The sequence below is a fragment of the Salmo trutta genome, chromosome 18 (genome assembly GCF_901001165.1).
Source record: "Salmo trutta chromosome 18, fSalTru1.1, whole genome shotgun sequence".
NCBI lineage: Eukaryota > Metazoa > Chordata > Actinopteri > Salmoniformes > Salmonidae > Salmo > Salmo trutta.
The window spans coordinates 6,440,448-6,461,963 of NC_042974.1; the positions used below are offsets into that span (position 1 = coordinate 6,440,448).

Below are 21,516 nucleotides of genomic sequence, written 5' to 3' on the forward strand. Positions count from 1 at the left end.
CGCAAACCGTAGTCTGGATTTTTTATGGCGGTTTTGGAGCAGTGGCTTCTTCCTTGCTGAGCGGCCTTTCAGGTTATGTCGATATAGGACTCGTTTTACTGTGGATATAGATACTTTTGTACCCGTTTCCTCCAGCATCTTCAAGGTCCTTTGCTGTTGTTCTGGGATTTATTTGCACTTTTCGCAAAGTACGTTCATCTCTAGGAGACAGAACGCGTCTCCTTCCTGAGTGGTATGACGGCTGTGTGGTCCCATGGTGTTTATTCTCGCGTACTATTGTTTGTACAGATGGACGTGGTACCTTCAGGCGTTTGGAAATTTCTCCCAAGGATGAACCAGACTTGTGGAGGTCTACAATGTTTTTCTGAGGTCTTGGCTGATTTCTTTTGATTTTCCCATGATGTCAAGCAAAGAGGCACTGAGTTTTGAAGGTAGGCCTTGAAATACATACACAGGTACACCTCCAATTGACTCAAATGATGTCAATTTGCCTATCAAAAGCTTCTAAAACCATGACATAATTTTCTGGAATTTTCCAAGCTGTTTTAAGGCACAGTCAACTTAGTGTATGTAAACTTTCTGAAGCACTGGAATTGTGATACAGTGAATGATAGGTGAAATAATCTGTCTGTGAATAATTGTTGGAAAAATGACTTGTGTCATGCACAAAGTAGATGTCCTAACCGACTTGCCAAAACTATAGTTTGTTAACAAGAAATCTGTGGAGTGGTTGAAAAACGAGTTTTAATGACTCCAACATAAGTGTATGTAAACTTCAGACTTTGTGTGTGTGTGTGTGTGTGTGTGTGTGTGTGTGTGTGTGTGTGTGTGTGTGTGTGTGTGTGTGTGTGTGTGTGTGTGTGTGTGTGTGTGTGTGCGCTGTTTGATCAATAGACACACATGGTTCAGTAATCCAGGTTTTTTCTCTACTGTGTGTACCGTCTCCAAACGGCCTCTCTGTTATTAGTGTGTTATTGGAGGCTGGTCATTCCTGGGTTGGGGGGTTGAGCTCAGTCAAACATACAGGGTTTGTTTAAACTGAGAGGGCCGAGGAGAGCTGCTATTTGTAATGAACACAACAAGACAAAGTGTATCTCGCACTCAGTCAACACACACACACACACACACACACACACACCAGCACACACACGCAGCCATTAGTCAGTGATCACTCCACCTGTTGTCTGCTCTGTTCCAGCACAGCAGGGTGTTCGTCTAATGTAACCCATTACAACCATACTATCTGTACCTGTCTCTGTCATATTGTTTACAGCAGGGTGTTTGTCTAATGTAACCCATTACAACCATACTATCTGTACCTGTCTCTGTCATATTGTTTACAGCAGGGTGTTTGTCTAATGTAACCCATTACAACCATACTATCTGTACCTGTCTCTGTCGTATTGTTTACAGCAGGGTGTTTGTCTAATGTAACCCATTACAACCATACTATCTGTACCTGTCTCTGTCATATTGTTTACAGCAGGGTGTTTGTCTAATGTAACCCATTACAACCATACTATCTGTACCTGTCTCTGTCATATTGTTTACAGCGGGGTGTTTGTCTAATGTAACCCATTACAACCATACTATCTGTACCTGTCTCTGTCATATTGTTTACAGCGGGGTGTTTGTCTAATGTAACCCATTACAACCATACTATCTGTACCTGTCTCTGTCATATTGTTTACAGCAGGGTGTTTGTCTAATGTAACCCATTACAACCATACTATCTGTACCTGTCTCTGTCATATTGTTTACAGCAGGGTGTTTGTCTAATGTAACCCATTACAACCATACTATCTGTACCTGTCTCTGTCATATTGTTTACAGCAGGGTGTTTGTCTAATGTAACCCATTACAACCATACTATCTGTACCTGTCTCTGTCATATTGTTTACAGCAGGGTGTTTGTCTAATGTAACCCATTACAACCATACTATCTGTACCTGTCTCTGTCATATTGTTTACAGCAGGGTGTTTGTCTAATGTAACCCATTACAACCATACTATCTGTACCTGTCTCTGTCATATTGTTTACAGCAGGCCAGGGTGAATGTTCTGTAGATCAGTGACTAAGGCCTTTTCGGCTATGCATCTATTTTAAAGGCATTGCTCCCGCATTTGCGGAGACCACATTGTAGGTAACCACTGCATATGTCGGCTCAATTGGAAATGACCTTTAAATGTCAGTCGCGTGGATCTATATATATCTGGATCTAACAACACGGATCTAAATGAACTTCGACCTTACGCTATAGAAGTAGAATGACATTGACTTGAATGGGAATGTCCAGTGTTCCAGTCCTTTTATTTCTGTGGACCAACATCCTATCTCGTCTCCTAGCACTGTGTTCCATATTTCACCTGTCTAGTTATTCTCCTTTTTATTCATACTTTCTCTCTCACTCTCTCCCCCTCCCTCCTCCCCTCCCTCCCTCCTCCTCCCCCTTCCTCCCCCTCCCTCCTCCCCCTCAACCTCCTTCCCCCCCTCCTCCTCCCCCTCCTCCTCCCCCTCTCCCTCCCTCCCCCCTACTTTAGTAATGAGCGTGAGGGTATCCCAGCTAACCTGCTCCAGCTGTTGGACGTGTGTGTGGAGATCCCTCAGCAAGGTGTCATCCGTTCCCTCAACGTACACGTGAGCGCCGCCCTGCTGGTTTGGGAGTACACACGCCAGTACCTGCCCTCTACTGGAGTGAAGTCAGACTGAAACAGGGAGGGACGACCTGCTGGTTTGGGAGTACACCCGCCAGTACCTGCCCTCTACTGGAGTGAAGTCAGACTGAAACAGGGAGGGACGACCTGCTGGTTTGGGAGTACACCCGCCAGTACCTGCCCTCTACTGGAGTGAAGTCAGACTGAAACAGGGAGGGACGACCTGGACTTGTCCGATAAGAAACAAACATTTTCATTCTGTTGCAAAATGTTTTTTGAAATGTTTTCCATTGCGTGCACTAATGAACACGACCCTAGTGTGGGGGTAAACCCACCAGTACCTACCCCCTACGGAGTAGTGTGGGGGTAAACCCACCAGTACCTACCCCCTACGGAGTAGTGTGGGGGTAAACCCACCAGTACCTACCCCCTACGGAGTACGGTGAAGCCCCTTTACATTGTAGCCATTAAGCAGATGCTCTTATCCAGAGCAACTTACAGTAGTGAGTACATACATTTTCATAGTGGTCCCCCGTGGGAATCGAACCCACAACCCTGGTGTTGCAAGCACCACGCTCTACCAACTGAGCCACACAGGGCCTTTCCCCACTAATGGTTCAGGTTAGAATTGGGGCAGGGGAAGCTGATCCTAGATCTGTACCTACAGGCAACTTCACCCCAGACCTAGTGAATCTGCTGTGGTGACTGACCCCTCTCTGTAAGGCCCTAACCCTGCTGGTGTGGGGGTACACCCGCCATTACCTCCCCCCTACTGGCCCTGCAGCTGGGGTGACCTCTGAACCTGAACCTAGGCACAGATCTAAGATCAGCTTGAATGCCCTCCCCAAGTCCTAGCCTTAACCATTTGAGGGGAAAACGTGCCACTGACCCAACAGAAACCCAGTGTCAACCTCACCCTACTGCAGGCCTCTGAGATCTGGTCATGAAGGAAAGGAGACTAGGAGTCTAGGAGACTAGGAGAGGAATCGACCTCAATTCTATTGTTATGCTGTTCAAACCAGAGTTTCTTGTTATTGTCAAAGTCCCACCTCAGGCAGGTGTCAGTCATCAAAGGAGAAACTATTTACATACCTCTTCCATATGCTGTGAACATAAGGTCACAGTTTCTGTTTTGTAGAATTTTTAAAATTGATTTTATCCTTTTTTTTACCCATTTAAAATGCAGCCTTAACCCTCCAATTGGCCATAGATGTAGAGAATGGATGTTAGTCTTACAAGTGGTGAGTTGTTATTAGACCTAGAACCCATCTCCAGATCCATTGGAGGTTATTTCCGCTTTAGCCGTGGCTAGATATTACATTAGAATATTCCAACGCGTTAGCTGCTTGTCAGACAGGGTCATGTTTCCAAGTGCTGTCCCAGTAAAGCAGCAGACACCTGATTTTCCCCGAGTCTGTTTTTTCTCTCTGGTATTAAACATTGTTCAGTGCTTTTTATGGAGTGGAGAAATTTTTGGAGAACGTAATGCATCTTTTTAAACAAATAAAACAATTATTTCGTAAGAACTCTGTTGTTTTTCTTATCACACACATTTGGTTGATTTCTGTTTTTCTTTACAAACCATGTTATTTGTCACGGAGCCGTTCATAGCGCAGAAAGAACATTCGCTCACGGTACTTTACCGAAAGGTGCCGTGCGCCACGCCCAACTTTGACCAAGAATAACGTCGCGCAGGTGAACGAACCACTGAGCGGTGCGGCGGGGACAGACCGGTAGAGGACAGACCGGTAGAGGATAGGAACAATGAGAAGGAAAAGTATTTACAAGATGACTAGAATGTATGTCGTTTACCCTGTGTAGAATTAATAGCCTATGGATATTTGGCGTCCAAAACTATTTCCAACCAGTATCAACAAAAAGTTTCAACGAGGCTAAATTGCATCAAAAAAGGAGCGAGTAGGCTATGGAGCAGCTAGATGGCGCTTGGCTGGATACAAGTGGCCCTTTCCCGGAGGAGATGCGGATTTCAGTCCGGAATGCGACATCGACGGCGGAGGCTCGGCTCAACTTGTCCCCTCGAACTAAACTGGTTCTGGAGGTGCTGATGGTGTTGATGTGTCTCGGCGCAGTCACAGGTATGTGTCATAACGCAGATGCGCAACTGCAAGGAAAACCTTTTATTTTAATACAGCTCATGAAAATTAACTTCATATTCTCCAAAAAGTGAATCACGTTTTAGTTTTCACTGACTTCCAGTTATAAGCGTTATCTTCATTGTAGCATTAGACCCCTTTATGTTCCCCTCCGTACAAGCCATTGGGCTCCTATAATGGTTTTAATTGAAATGTTGGGTTTAAGAGGTGTTAAACTCTGATTAAAAAGGCTCAGAACACTGATTAAAGATGCCCTGAACACTGATTTGGAGAGCCTTTTATGCCTGTGTAAAATAATGAAGGGGAAACGCTGATGCCTGCTGTTCAAAGCCCCGCTGGGTGCTGCTATACATTGGTGCTAGATGTCTCTCTGTGATGTGCTTTCTTTTAGAATGACACTGGCCATGTGTGCGATTAAAGCACCACAAGCATCGAAATATTGTTTTTGATGTTGCCTTGTTCTTTCAATGGATTTTGTAGCAATGGCTTTTCATAGAAAAATGCTTTGAGACCTCTACAGAAGGCCTACTCTGAAACTGGCTGTATAAATTAAAGCGGCAATCAGCAGTTGAAACAACAACCAAGCGTTTCCCTGCCCCCGTTCCTCTACAAAGCTGTTGGGCCTGAAGATATATAACCACTCTCAAATTCATAGATGGAGCTATGGATGCAAGGACTGACCATCCAGGAGATCAAATGATAGTTTTAACCATGTTGAGGCTATATTGTGTCTTTACATTTACTTTGTTTACCAACGTTGGTGTAAAACAAGTTTATATTTTTGGTTTTGATGAGGTATGACAGCTGAACTAAGCTCATGAGGCGTTTATAAGTTATATTCTTCAACAATTAATGGCTACATACAGATAACTGCCAAAATAAAGGAAACACTAGAGTAAATACAAAGTGTATATTGAAAGCAGGTGCTTCAACACGGGAGTGGTTCCTGAGTTCATTAATTAAGCAATGATCATCCCATCATGCTTAGGGTCATGTAGAAAAATACCCAGTTGTCCATTATTCTGGCTACCATGGCTAGAAGAGATCTCATTTGTGGGTGTGTCAGTCACCCAGTCACCCAGTCAGTCAGTCACCCAGTCAGTCAGTCACCCAGTCAGTCAGCCAGTCAGTCAGTCACCCAGTCAGTCACCCAGTCAGTCACCCAGTCAGTCAGTCAGTCAGTAACCAGATCCCAACCCAACGGAACTCTTATGTGAGATTCTGGAGTTTTCCACCATCATCAACAAAACACAAAATGATGACATTTCTCGTGGAAGAGTGGTGTTTCATCCCTCCAATAAAGTTCCAAACAATTGTAGAATCTATTCCAAGCTGTTCTGACGGCGCGTGGTGGCCCAGCGCCCTATGAAGACGCTTTATGTTGGTTTCCTTTATTTTGGCAGTTACCTATATCATTCATTTACAGAGGTGGGACCGGATCACTATTATTCTGGTCACAAGCAAGTCTCAAGTCATAAGGTCCAAGTCTCAAGTCCAGTCACAAATAGAACTGATCGAGTCTGGAGTCAAGTCCAAGTCGTGCATTGTAAGAGCAAGTCAAGTCTCAAGTCAAGTAAAATAAAACATCGATACATGTAATGACTTCAACTACAAATCTGTGTCTATTTATTGATGCTACGAGACAGCCCTTTTCATTACTTTGTCTACAACACATTTTGATTATGTAATAATGACTTTGAACAACAAATTCCAAATGCAAGCTTCATAAGTAAATTATCAATTTTAATCACTTTCGACAAACCAAAAGACAAGTAGGCCTATGCTAGTAATTGTGTCGCTTGATGGCCCATTGCTGGTGAGCTTGTAAAGTAAACAGTTCATATTATTTTGGAGCTGCATATTCATTTATGGAAATCCTCTCTCTCTACAATTTGACGTTTGCCGGCACCCGATCCTATAGTTGTACAGCAAATCAGCAATCTGTTCGCAAGATCATTGTTTCCTAAACGTTTTGACCGGGGTGCGCCAAAAATGAGCGGTTCAACGCTCGAGAACTCCCGCGCACGCACATGCACACGCGAACACAATCTCTGGGCAGATGTAGCCTGTCGTTGCCATAGAAATAAGAATTCATACAGCCATAAACGGTTATGCATTTTCAAAACACAAGATACAGAAATAAACTGCGTTTTATACCTGCATTTTGAGCTGAAAGTCATTCATGTCAATCAATATCAACTACGGGTATCATGTCACTTCTCTAGAGTCCAGAGCAAGCAGCATCATAACGCTTCGAACACCGACAGTGTTTTGGCGCAAATTAGTAAGCGGCATAATCTAGATATGTATGCAACAAAAGTTCAACATTCACCTTCTGCTACCATTTCTGTTAAGCCGTCTACACATACAGTTTGACCCATACGTTCGATAAATCCAACGTATGCACCACACCGAACGCACTGCAACTGCCTCTGCAACGCAATGCTGCAAAGCAAACGCAGCGTTTCATTGGAAATGAATGTAATTCTGGTGTTCCAAAACGCAAATTTACTGTAGGTGTGTTCGGTTACAAGGCCTACCCACTGTATGCAGCGGAGGTTCTGCATTTGCTATAGCCATAAATTCCCCAGAATATGTTACATCATCATCCCATAAGTTTTGAAGGCAGAGAGATGTTACAGCTATCTTATGACATATAGCCAATACGCAGAACTGAGGTACTATATATATAGCTTAATTAGCTCACCCAAACTAGGCCTATCTGAAATATGAAAATGATAAATGAAATTGCCAGGTAGCCTGTTGTTCTGGCAAAGATGCTCTGTAACAGATTGCTGAGCTGTATATGGATAATATCAACGTAGGCTACTCTGTTTTTACCAGGCAAAACCGGAGAGGATGAAACAAGTGATTTTTGGTCACCTATCTGGATATGTGCGGGGCGGCCGTGCTGCAGGCTGGTCATTGGTCAACACTCAGTACGCACATCTTTTCGGTTCTGAAGCACAGATGAGATGTTTTTGAGAAAGGAATTTGGTGTAATGCCATCGGCCTATGTTGGTGACCAGATCGAATAGGCTTAGTTACACATATACAATATGCAAATGGTAGGCTATACCTATGTAGCCTATTAAAACAATTTCTATGAAAAATATATTTTTTCCATTCAGTTTCACACTCTGACCCCCAAACCCCTTCTCACGACCAACCCCCACTTTGAGAACCACTAGCTCATCCGACCTGTGTTGACTGACAGTTTGCTGGTCCAATCAGAGGGCCGAGTGTGTGTTTCACTACCCAATCTCTTGCACGTTTTTTGCAAGCTACTGTGTCTGGCTGCGTGGAGAGTAATCCACCAAGACTCTGTGCCACAAAATAAGTGACAAAATGTTACAAAACCTGGCCAGATAATTTCATGTCATCAGTCTCAAGTCAAGTCCGAGTCTTGAGGCTCTAAGTCTAGCCTCAAGTCATCAAATTTCTGACTGGAGTCAAACTCGAGTCCAGGTAATGTGACTCGAGTCCACACTGTTAATTTATACATCCAAAAATGGCTGTTCACACTGTTAATTTATACATCCAAAAATGACTATAGCAACTGCAGATTGCCCCTTTAATGGAAAGTAAAGATCCATGTGCCTCTAATGCTGTGATATTATGTGTGTGTGTCTGTAGGAAACATCCTGGTGATTGTGATAGTGGCGGCCACCAAGACCTTCCACTGTGTGACATCAGTGCTCATTATGAACCTGGCCATCAGTGACCTGTTGGTCGGGGTTGGGGTCATGCCCTTCATAGCTCTCTCCATCATGAACAACGGATGGGTCGACTGTACTGTAAGTCTGACCTAGGGCTTCTATTCATCTGTGTGTGAGTGTGTGTGTGTATGTGTGTGTGAGTGTGTTTAGTGCTTAGTGCCTCTAAGCAGTTTTATGGTTAATCTGTAGTGTTTTAACTCACAATATACCATAACCCAGGGGTGTACCATAACCCAGGGGAGGACCATAACCCAGCGGTGTACCATAATCCAGGGGTGGACCATAACCCGGGGGGGGGACCATAATCCAGGGGTGTACCATAACCCAGGGGTGTACCATAACCCAGGGGTGTACCATAATCCAGGGGTGTAGCATAACCCGGGGGGGGACCATAACCCAGGGGTGTACCATAACCCGGGGGGGACCATAACCCAGGGGTGTACCATAACCCGGGGGGATCATAACCCAGGGGTGGACCATAATCCAGGGGTGTACCATAATCCAGGGGTGTACCATAATCCAGGGGAGGACCATAACCCAGGGGTGTACCATAACCCAGGGGAGGACCATAACCCAGGGGTGGACCATAACCCAGGGGAGGCCAACCCTCCTAATGGAGAGCTACTGGGTTGTCAGGTGGGTAGCTCTCCAGAAGCAGGGTTGTCAGGCAGGTAACTCTCCTGGAGCAGGGTTGTCAGGCAGGTAACTCTCCTGGAGCAGGGTTGTCAGGCAGGTAACTCTCCAGAAGCAGGGTTGTCAGGCGGGTAACTCTCCTGGAGCAGGGTTGTCAGGTGGGTAACTCTCCAGAAGCAGGGTTGTCAGGTGGGTAACTCTCCAGAAGCAGGGTTGTCAGGCAGGTAACTCTCCTGGAGCAGGGTTGTCAGGTGGGTAACTCTCCTGGAGCAGGGTTGTCAGGTGGGTAACTCTCCAGAAGCAGGGTTGTCAGGTGGGTAACTCTCCAGAAGCAGGGTTGTCAGGCAGGTAACTCTCCTGGAGCAGGGTTGTCAGGCGGGTAACTCTCCAGAAGCAGGGTTGTCAGGCAGGTAACTCTCCAGAAGCAGGGTTGTCAGGCGGGTAACTCTCCAGAAGCAGGGTTGTCAGGCGGGTAACTCTCCAGAAGCAGGGTTGTCAGGTGGGTAACTCTCCTGGAGCAGGGTTGTCAGGCAGGTAACTCTCCTGGAGCAGGGTTGTCAGGCAGGTAACTCTCCTGGAGCAGGGTTGTCAGGCGGGTAACTCTCCTGGAGCAGGGTTGTCAGGCGGGTAACTCTCCTGGAGCAGGGTTGTCAGGCGGGTAACTCCTGGAGCAGGGTTGTCAGGCAGGTAACTCTCCTGGAGCAGGGTTGTCAGGCGGGTAACTCTCCTGGAGCAGGGTTGTCAGGCGGGTAACTCTCCTGGAGCAGGGTTGTCAGGCAGGTAACTCTCCAGAAGCAGGGTTGTCAGGCGGGTAACTCTCCTGGAGCAGGGTTGTCAGGCAGGTAACTCTCCAGAAGCAGGGTTGTCAGTGGCTGCCCCTTCCATAACACTAGCGAGTCTTTCAAACTTTTATTTGATTGTCTGTGTGTGAGAAATGTGTCCTATAACAGTGACTGGACTGGTTAATGTCATTCTCCTTACTTCTGTCTGCTGGGACCCGTGTCTGACTGGTTCATCTGTTTCTCCCTACCTTCTGTCTGCTAGGACCCGTGTCTGACTGGTTCATCTGTTTCTCCCTACCTTCTGTCTGCTAGGACCTGTGTCTGTATGTGGGGTACACCTCCTCAGTCTACTGTACAGCCTCAGTCCTGACCCTGGCAGCCATCGCCCTGGACCGCTACCACTCTATCATGGACTGTCTGCGCTACAGGTAATTCAATGATCCTGACTAACTACAAGACTATACAATTGAACCAACTAAAATAGATCTAGACAAATGATACAGTGCCTTCAGAAAGTATTCTCCAGGTGGTGTGAATACTTTCTGAAGGCACTGTACTACTAACTGAAGATCTGCACCAATCAGATCTAAACATAGGACATCTCATTAGACAATAGATCTAGACCAATCAAATCTAAACCTAGGACATCTCATTAGACTATAGATCTAGACCAATCAGATCTAAACCTAGGACATCTCATTAGACTATAGATCTAGACCAATCAGATCTAAATCTAGGACATCTCATTAGACTATAGATCTAGACCAATCAGATCTAAACCTAGGACATCTCATTAGACTATAGACCAATCAGATCTAAACCTAAGACATCTCATTAGACTATAGATCTAGATTAGAAACAGTTAAAGCAAGCACAGACATTTCCTTCAGAAAATGGAACTTTTCTAGTTATTTATATTATTATTCCAGTTCCCACTGTACCCTGTGGAGGAAGGGTGCTGTGGTGCTGTGGATCTGGCTCCAGGCCCTGGTCACCAGCTGTCCTCCTCTGCTGGGCTGGAGCACTGTGTCCTACATTGCTCCCATGTACAGGTTGGTGTGGGTTCGATTCCCGCTGGGGTCAAATATACTAACAATGTATGATCTCAAAATGTATGGAATGTAAGCACTAAAATGTATGTTTGCTTTAGATCATGTGTAATATTTCCTGTGAGTACAATGTATCAATAATTTCTATTACTCATTCTTACAGTGTTGTGTAACAGTGAGAAATTCCAATACTTGTTACACTGCAGTACTTCCAGGACAGTAATAAGGTCACTAATGTAAACTATCACCATGTACTATAATTTCAGCTGTGCGGTGAACTGGAAGAGCAGTCCCAGCTACACAGCCTTCATGGCTGCCCTGTCCTTCCTCATGCCTGCTGCAGTGATCCTCTTCTGTTACGTCATCATCGTCCGTGTAGCCCGGAGCCACGCCAGGAGGATCCACAACCTGGAGGACCAGCTCCAGAGAAACACTGGAATGCCGAGCTCCTCCTTCCCGACCGAGATGACTTCTGAGCGGACTAGTCCGAGGTGTCTAGGTGCCCACGGTCCTTCCACCTCCAGGCTGGTGTATCATCTGAGTGGGCGGTTTGTATCGGAGACCCATGGAGAGGTTGGGGACGGCGTTCCTTCAGCGTCAGATCATACTGCTGGAGCTCCACAGACCTCCAGCCACCCAGGCTCTACCTCCAGCTCCAATGCTGCATCCCGGAGACTGTTCTCCTTCCTGGCCCAACACGCCCCCCATGGCCACCCCCATCCGCCCCACCAGAACTCCAACTCTAATCACCTCCATCACCACGGCGTTGTACGTCTCTTCCTGGTTATCTCCGCCTTCTTCCTGTGTTGGACTCCATATATAGGCGTCGCGCTAGTCCAGGCTACGGAGACCGCCCTATCGTGTAAGTCCTCCTTAGTCCCACCCTCGGCGGTCACCTTCTCCTATTGGTTGGTTCTTTTGAACTCAGACATCAATCCTCTGCTGTATGCTCTGCTCAGTCAGAGGTTCCAGGGGGCTCTGCGGTGCCTGAAGCAGAAGATCAAAGTGCGCCTGGGGGGGAACGTGGTGGGGAGGGGGGGAGGCGAGACCAGGGGTGAGGGAGAGGAGGGGAGGAGCAGTGAACCATGTGACCCATGTACTCTGACTTCCGTCCATCCCCGTCCCCACTGGCCCCGCCCCCAGTGGCCCCGCCCCCATCCTGGCCTAGTATGTCCTGGGCCTGGGTCTGACATCCACAACCCACCTGTAGGAGAGGGGCTGAGACGGGCCTACTGCTCTTCCGTCTTCACAGTCGACTCCAGCTTCTCAGACAGCTCCAGGGAGCGTGTGTGTGGTGTGTTCCACCCCGGTAGCTCCGCCTCTTCCTCCACCTCCTCTGGATACTCCTCCTCCTCCTGCCCCCTGTGGCAGGACTCAGTTGGAGGAGGTGGGGAGAGGAGTTCCAACAGGTTGGAGTACCTGCAGGTCCCCACCAGGACAACAGAGGGCAGCAGTCTGCCGTTCTCTGCAGCCACCAGAGACAGACAGGCAACCTTCTTCTATGGACAGATCACAGTGAGGGTAGAGCATGATGTATGCTAGTCGGAGCGGATTAAGATCTTTATGAACCATCCATCTGTCGTTGAGCAAGGCACTTAACTCCTAATGAAACGTCTCCAGGAGTGCTGTACTATCACTTACCCTGCGCTCCAACCTCAGAGGACGTGGGGTCAAACAGAGGACCAACGGCTCCATTCAATCACATCTGCTTCAGCCAACATCAGCATAGCAGTTGTTTTGATGGTGTCGGAGGCAGAACTGCGTTAGAGCTGTCAAATCCACAAGTGGCTCCCGGCATTATATCTACAGCAGACATTGCCATTGGCTGCAAGGAGTCTGATTAACAGAAATCCTATACAGTCTTGTTTACAAGTTTGAATACTGGAATGTGAGATGTAATTTACACCTTCATTAGGAACACTGGAATGTGAGATGTAATCTACACCTCCATTAGGAACACTGGAATGTGAGATGTAATCTACACCTTCATTAGGAACACTGGAATGTGAGATGTAATCTACACCTTCATTAGAAACACTGGAATGTGAGATGTAATCTACACCTTCATTAGAAACACTGGAATGTGAGATGTAATCTACACCTTCATTAGAAACACTGGAATGTGAGATGTAATCTACACCTTCATTAGAAACACTGGAATGTGAGATGTAATCTACACCTTCATTAGAAACACTGGAATGTGAGATGTAATCTACACCTTCATTAGGAACACTGGAATGTGAGATGTAATCTACACCTCCATTAGGAACACTGGAATGTGAGATGTAATCTACACCTTCATTAGAAACACTGGAATGTGTGATGTAATCTACACCTCCATTAGTAACACTGGAATGTGAGATGTAATCTACACCTCCATTAGTAACACTGGAATGTGAGATGTAATCTACACCTTCATTAGAAACACTGGAATGTGAGATGTAATCTACACCTTCATTAGGAACACTGGAATGTGAGATGTAATCTACACCTTCATTAGAAACACTGGAATGTGAGATGTAATCTACACCTTCATTAGGAACACTGGAATGTGAGATGTAATCTACACCTCCATTAGGAACACTGGAATGTGAGATGTAATCTACACCTCCATTAGGAACACTGGAATGTGAGATGTAATCTACACCTTCATTAGGAACACTGGAACATGAGATGTAATCTACACCTTCATTAGGAACACTGGAATGTGAGATGTAATCTACACCTTCATTAGAAACACTGGAATGTGAGATGTAATCTACACCTTCATTAGAAACACTGGAATGTGAGATGTAATCTACACCTTCATTAGAAACACTGTAATGTGAGATGTAATCTACACCTTCATTAGAAACACTGGAATGTGAGATGTAATCTACACCTTCATTAGGAACACTGGAATGTGAGATGTAATCTACACCTTCATTAGAAACACTGGAATGTGAGATGTAATCTACACCTTCATTAGGAACACTGGAATGTGAGATGTAATCTACACCTTCATTAGGAACACTGGAATGTGAGATGTAATCTACACGTTCATTAGGAACACTGGAATGTGAGATGTAATCTACACCTTCATTAGGAACACTGGAATGTGAGATGTAATCTACACCTTCATTAGAAACACTGGAATGTGAGATGTAATCTACACCTTCATTAGAAACACTGGAATGTGAGATGTAATCTACACCTTCATTAGAAACACTGTAATGTGAGATGTAATCTACACCTTCATTAGAAACACTGGAATGTGAGATGTAATCTACACCTTCATTAGGATGATAGAAATTCCCCTTTTTATGGTTAAACTTCTAGCGTGAGTGTGGCTGGTGTGGCTTCTTGACAAGCAGTTGCTCCCCTGTGTAAATTAAATCTGTTATTCTGTATAGTTCCTGTGTAAATTAAATCTGTTATTCTGTCTAGTTCCTGTGTAAATTAAATCTGTTATTCTGTCTAGTTCCTGGGTAAATTAAATCTGTTATTCTGTCTAGTTCCTGTGTAAATTAAATCTGTTATTCTGTCTAGTTCCTGTGTAAATTAAATCTGTTATTCTGTCTAGTTCCTGTGTAAATTAAATCTGTTATTCTGTCTAGTTCCTTTGTAAATTAAATCTGTTATTCTGTCTAGTTCCTGTGTAAATTAAATCTGTTATTCTGTCTAGTTCCTGTGTAAATTAAATCTGTTATTCTGTCTAGTTCCTGTGTAAATTAAATCTGTTATTCTGTCTAGTTCCTTAGTAAATTATATCTGTTATTCTGTCTAGTTCCTGTGTAAATTAAATCTGTTATTCTGTCTAGTTCCTTTGTAAATTAAATCTGTTATTCTGTCTAGTTCCTTTGTAAATTAAATGTTACTGTCTTTGTCACGTGTGCTCCCTCTCCGGCCTCTCGGTCACCAGGCTGCTCGTTAGGGCGCACACCTGTCACCATCGTTACGCGCACCTCCATCACTTCCTTGATTACCTGCCCTATATATGTCACTGCCTTTGGTTCCTTCCCCAGGCGTCATTGTTTCTGTTCCAGTTTCATGTCTGTGCTTTGTTCGTGTTTCTTGTTTTGTATTATGTTTTCTTTTATTTATTAAATGATTCACTCCCTGAACTTGCTTCCTGACTCCCAGCGCACACATTACAGTCTAGTTCCTTTGTAAATGAAATCTGTTACACTACCTAGTCCCTTTGTAAATGAAATCTGTTATTCTGTCTAGTTCCTGTGTAAATTAAATCTGTTATTCTGTCTAGTTCCTTTGTAAATTAAATCTGTTATTCTGTCTAGTTCCTGTGTAAATTAAATCTGTTATTCTGTCTAGTTCCTGTGTAAATTAAATCTGTTATTCTGTCTAGTTCCTGTGTAAATTAAATCTGTTATTCTGTCTAGTTCCTTTGTAAATTAAATCTGTTATTCTGTCTAGTTCCTTAGTAAATTAAATCTGTTATTCTGTCTAGTTCCTGTGTAAATTAAATCTGTTATTCTGTCTAGTTCCTTTGTAAATTATATCTGTTATTTTGTCTAGTTCCTTTGTAAATTAAATCTGTTATTCTGTCTAGTTCCTTTGTAAATTAAATATGTTATTCTGTCTAGTTTCCTTTGTAAATTAAATCTGTTATTCTGTCTAGTTCCTTTGTAAATGAAATCTGTTATTCTGTCTAGTTCCTGTGTAAATTAAATCTGTTATTCTGTCTAGTTCCTGTGTAAATTAATCTGTTATTCTGTCTAGTTCCTTTGTAAATTAAATCTGTTATTCTGTCTAGTTCCTGTGTAAATTAAATCTGTTATTCTGACTAGTTCCTTAGTAAATTAAACATGTTATTCTGTCTAGTTCCTGTGTAAATTAAATCTGTTATTCTGTCTAGTTCCTTAGTAAATTAAATCTGTTATTCTGTCTAGTTCCTGTGTAAATTAAATCTGTTATTCTGTCTAGTTCCTTTGTAAATTAAATCTGTTATTCTGTCTAGTTCCTGTGTAAATTAAATCTGTTATTCTGTCTAGTTCCTTTGTAAATTAAATCTGTTATTCTGTCTAGTTCCTGTGTAAATTAAATCTGTTATTCTGTCTAGTTCCTGTGTAAATTAAATCTGTTATTCTGTCTAGTTCCTGTGTAAATTAAATCTGTTATTCTGTCTAGTTCCTTTGTAAATTAAATCTGTTATTCTGTCTAGTTCCTGTGTAAATTAAATCTGTTATTCTGACTAGTTCCTTAGTAAATTAAATATGTTATTCTGTCTAGTTCCTGTGTAAATTAAATCTGTTATTCTGTCTAGTTCCTTAGTAAATTAAATCTGTTATTCTGTCTAGTTCCTGTGTAAATTAAATCTGTAATTCGGACTAGTTCCTGTGTAAATTAAATCTGTTATTCTGTCTAGTTCCTGTGTAAATTAAATCTGTTATTCTGTCTAGTTCCTGTGTAAATTAAATCTGTTATTCTGTCTAGTTCCTTAGTAAATTAAATCTGTTATTCTGACTAGTTCCTGTGTAAATTAAATCTGTTATTATGACTAGTTCCTGTGTAAATTAAATCTGTTATTCTGTCTAGTTCCTGTGTAAATTAAATCTGTTATTCTGTCTAGTTCCTTAGTAAATTAAATCTGTTATTCTGTCTAGTTCCTTTGTAAATTAAATCTGTTATTCTGTCTAGTTCCTTTGTAAATTAAATCTGTTATTCTGTCTAGTTCCTGTGTAAATTAAATCTGTTATTCTGTCTAGTTCCTGTGTAAATTAAATCTGTTATTCTGTCTAGTTCCCGTGTAAATTAAATCTGTTATTCTGTCAAGTTCCTGTGTAAATTAAATCTGTTATTCTGTCTAGTTCCTGTGTAAATTAAATCTGTTATTCTGTCTAGTTCCTTTGTAAATTAAATCTGTTATTCTGTCTAGTTCCTTTGTAAATTAAATCTGTTATTCTGTCAAGTTCCTTTGTAAATTAAATCTGTTATTCTGTCTAGTTCCTGTGTAAATTAAATCTGTTATTCTGTCTAGTTCCTTTGTAAATGAAATCTGTTATTCTGTCTAGTTCCTGTGTAAATTAAATCTGTTATTCTGTCTAGTTCCTTTGTAAATGAAATCTGTTATTCTGTCTAGTTCCTGTGTAAATTAAATCTGTTATTCTGTCTAGTTCCTGTGTAAATTAAATCTGTTATTCTGTCTAGTTCCTGTGTAAATTAAATCTGTTATTCTGTCTAGTTCCTTTGTAAATTAAATCTGTTATTCTGTCTAGTTCCTGTGTAAATTAAATCTGTTATTCTGTCTAGTTCCTGTGTAAATTTAAATCTGTTATTCTGTCTAGTTCCTTTGTAATTAAATCTGTTATTCTGTCTAGTTCCTGTGTAAATTAAATCTGTTATTCTGACTAGTTCCTTAGTAAATTAAATATGTTATTCTGTCTAGTTCCTGTGTAAATTAAATCTGTTATTCTGTCTAGTTCCTTAGTAATTAAATATGTTATTCTGTCTAGTTCCCGTGTAAATTAAATCTGTTATTCTGACTAGTTCCTGTGTAACATAAATCTGTTATTCTGTCTAGTTTCCTTAGTAATTAAATCTGTTATTCTGTCTAGTTCCTTAGTAAATTAAATCTGTTATTCTGTCTAGTTCCTGTGTAAATTAAATCTGTTATTCTGTCTAGTTCCTGTGTAAATTAAATCTGTTATTCTGTCTAGTTCCCGTGTAAATTAAATCTGTTATTCTGTCTAGTTCCTGTGTAAATTAAATCTGTTATTCTGTCTAGTTCCTGTGTAAATTAAATCTGTTATTCTGTCTAGTTCCTGTGTAAATTAAATCTGTTATTCTGACTAGTTCCTGTGTAAATTAAATCTGTTATTCTGTCTAGTTCCTGTGTAAATTAAATCTGTTATTCTGTCTAGTTCCTTAGTAAATTAAATCTGTTATTCTGTCTAGTTCCTTTGTAAATTAAATCTTTTATTCTGTCTAGTTCCTTTGTAAATTAAATCTGTTATTCTGTCTAGTTCCTTTGTAAATTAAATCTGTTATTCTGTCTAGTTCCTTTGTAAATTAAATCTGTTATTCTGTCTAGTTCCTTTGTAAATTAAATCTGTTATTCTGTCTAGTTCCTTTGTAAATTAATCTGTTATTCTGACTAGTTCCTGTGTAAATTAAATCTGTTATTCTGTCTAGTTCCTTTGTAAATTAAATCTGTTATTCTGTCTAGTTTCCTTAGTAAATTAAATCTGTTATTCTGTCTAGTTCCTGTGTAAATTAAATCTGTTATTCTGTCTAGTTCCTTTGTAAATTAAATCTGTTATTCTGTCTAGTTCCTGTGTAAATTAAATCTGTTATTCTGTCTAGTTCCTGTGTAAATTAAATCTGTTATTCTGTCTAGTTCCTGTGTAAATTAAATCTGTTATTCTGTCTAGTTCCTTAGTAAATTATATCTGTTATTCTGTCTAGTTCCTGTGTAAATTAAATCTGTTATTCTGTCTAGTTCCTTTGTAAATTAAATCTGTTATTCTGTCTAGTTCCTTTGTAAATTAAATGTTACTGTCTTTGTCACGTGTGCTCCCTCTCCGGCCTCTCGGTCACCAGGCTGCTCGTTAGGGCGCACACCTGTCACCATCGTTACGCGCACCTCCATCACTTCCTTGATTACCTGCCCTATATATGTCACTGCCTTTGGTTCCTTCCCCAGGCGTCATTGTTTCTGTTCCAGTTTCATGTCTGTGCTTTGTTCGTGTTTCTTGTTTTGTATTATGTTTTCTTTTATTTATTAAATGATTCACTCCCTGAACTTGCTTCCTGACTCCCAGCGCACACATTACAGTCTAGTTCCTTTGTAAATGAAATCTGTTACACTACCTAGTCCCTTTGTAAATGAAATCTGTTATTCTGTCTAGTTCCTGTGTAAATTAAATCTGTTATTCTGTCTAGTTCCTTTGTAAATTAAATCTGTTATTCTGTCTAGTTCCTGTGTAAATTAAATCTGTTATTCTGTCTAGTTCCTGTGTAAATTAAATCTGTTATTCTGTCTAGTTCCTGTGTAAATTAAATCTGTTATTCTGTCTAGTTCCTTTGTAAATTAAATCTGTTATTCTGTCTAGTTCCTTAGTAAATTATATCTGTTATTCTGTCTAGTTCCTGTGTAAATTAAATCTGTTATTCTGTCTAGTTCCTTTGTAAATTATATCTGTTATTTTGTCTAGTTCCTTTGTAAATTAAATCTGTTATTCTGTCTAGTTCCTTTGTAAATTAAATATGTTATTCTGTCTAGTTCCTTTGTAAATTAAATCTGTTATTCTGTCTAGTTCCTTTGTAAATGAAATCTGTTATTCTGTCTAGTTCCTGTGTAAATTAAATCTGTTATTCTGTCTAGTTCCTGTGTAAATTAAATCTGTTATTCTGTCTAGTTCCTTTGTAAATTAAATCTGTTATTCTGTCTAGTTCCTGTGTAAATTAAATCTGTTATTCTGACTAGTTCCTTAGTAAATTAAACATGTTATTCTGTCTAGTTCCTGTGTAAATTAAATCTGTTATTCTGTCTAGTTCCTTAGTAAATTAAATCTGTTATTCTGTCTAGTTCCTGTGTAAATTAAATCTGTTATTCTGTCTAGTTCCTTTGTAAATTAAATCTGTTATTCTGTCTAGTTCCTGTGTAAATTAAATCTGTTATTCTGTCTAGTTCCTTTGTAAATTAAATCTGTTATTCTGTCTAGTTCCTGTGTAAATTAAATCTGTTATTCTGTCTAGTTCCTGTGTAAATTAAATCTGTTATTCTGTCTAGTTCCTTTGTAAATTAAATCTGTTATTCTGTCTAGTTCCTGTGTAAATTAAATCTGTTATTCTGTCTAGTTCCTGTGTAAATTAAATCTGTTATTCTGTCTAGTTCCTTTGTAAATTAAATCTGTTATTCTGTCTAGATCCTGTGTAAATTAAATCTGTTATTCTGACTAGTTCCTTAGTAAATTAAATATGTTATTCTGTCTAGTTCCTGTGTAAATTAAATCTGTTATTCTGTCTAGTTCCTTAGTAAATTAAATATGTTATTCTGTCTAGTTCCCGTGTAAATTAAATCTGTTATTCTGACTAGTTCCTGTGTAACATAAATCTGTTATTCTGTCTAGTTCCTTAGTAAATTAAATCTGTTATTCTGTCTAGTTCCTTAGTAAATTAAATCTGTTATTCTGTCTAGTTCCTGTGTAAATTAAATCTGTTATTCTGTCTAGTTCCTGTGTAAATTAAATCTGTTATTCTGTCTAGTTCCCGTGTAAATTAAATCTGTTATTCTGTCTAGTTCCTGTGTAAATTAAATCTGTTATTCTGTCTAGTTCCTGTGTAAATTAAATCTGTTATTCTGTCTAGTTCCTGTGTAAATTAAATCTGTTATTCTGACTAGTTCCTGTGTAAATTAAATCTGTTATTCTGTCTAGTTCCTGTGTAAATTAAATCTGTTATTCTGTCTAGTTCCTTAGTAAATTAAATCTGTTATTCTGTCTAGTTCCTTTGTAAATTAAATCTTTTATTCTGTCTAGTTCCTTTGTAAATTAAATCTGTTATTCTGTCTAGTTCCTTTGTAAATTAAATCTGTTATTCTGTCAAGTTCCTTTGTAAATTAAATCTGTTATTCTGTCTAGTTCCTTTGTAAATTAAATCTGTTATTCTGTCTAGTTCCTTTGTAAATTAAATCTGTTATTCTGACTAGTTCCTGTGTAAATTAAATCTGTTATTCTGTCTAGTTCCTTTGTAAATTAAATCTGTTATTCTGTCTAGTTCCTTTGTAAATTAAATCTGTTATTCTGTCTAGTTCCTGTGTAAATTAAATCTGTTATTCTGTCTAGTTCCTTTGTAAATTAAATCTGTTATTCTGTCTAGTTCCTGTGTAAATTAAATCTGTTATTCTGTCTAGTTCCTGTGTAAATTAAATCTGTTATTCTGTCTAGTTCCTGTGTAAATTAAATCTGTTATTCTGTCTAGTTCCTTAGTAAATTATATCTGTTATTCTGTCTAGTTCCTGTGTAAATTAAATCTGTTATTCTGTCTAGTTCCTTTGTAAATTAAATCTGTTATTCTGTCTAGTTCCTTTGTAAATTAAATGTTACTGTCTTTGTCACGTGTGCTCCCTCTCCGGCCTCTCGGTCACCAGGCTGCTCGTTAGGGCGCACACCTGTCACCATCGTTACGCGCACCTCCATCACTTCCTTGATTACCTGCCCTATATATGTCACTGCCTTTGGTTCCTTCCCCAGGCGTCATTGTTTCTGTTCCAGTTTCATGTCTGTGCTTTGTTCGTGTTTCTTGTTTTGTATTATGTTTTCTTTTATTTATTAAATGATTCACTCCCTGAACTTGCTTCCTGACTCCCAGCGCACACATTACAGTCTAGTTCCTTTGTAAATGAAATCTGTTACACTACCTAGTCCCTTTGTAAATGAAATCTGTTATTCTGTCTAGTTCCTGTGTAAATTAAATCTGTTATTCTGTCTAGTTCCTTTGTAAATTAAATCTGTTATTCTGTCTAGTTCCTGTGTAAATTAAATCTGTTATTCTGTCTAGTTCCTGTGTAAATTAAATCTGTTATTCTGTCTAGTTCCTGTGTAAATTAAATCTGTTATTCTGT

At 40.6% G+C, this 21,516-nt stretch overlaps 2 protein-coding genes across 2 annotated transcripts in view; both read left to right on the plus strand.

The window, feature by feature from the left end:
* Positions 1–4,178, plus strand: part of tarbp1 (TAR (HIV-1) RNA binding protein 1) — a 52,810-nt gene extending 48,632 nt beyond the window's left edge. Inside the window, exon 29 of the mRNA XM_029697596.1 lies at positions 2,542–4,178. Within this exon, the coding sequence (XP_029553456.1) occupies positions 2,542–2,710 (169 nt within the window). The 3' untranslated portion in view covers positions 2,711–4,178. The remainder of the gene's footprint in view (positions 1–2,541) is intronic.
* A 69-nt stretch (positions 4,179–4,247) lies between these two features.
* LOC115153631 (5-hydroxytryptamine receptor 1D) lies at positions 4,248–12,494 on the plus strand. Its single transcript, XM_029699269.1, has 6 exons — positions 4,248–4,751; positions 8,406–8,566; positions 10,216–10,331; positions 10,833–10,955; positions 11,219–11,978; positions 12,096–12,494. Exons 1-6 carry the CDS (start codon positions 4,580–4,582, stop codon positions 12,492–12,494), a joined length of 1,731 nt encoding a protein of 576 aa, XP_029555129.1. The 5' UTR covers positions 4,248–4,579.
* Positions 12,495–21,516: the final 9,022 nt, after the last annotated feature.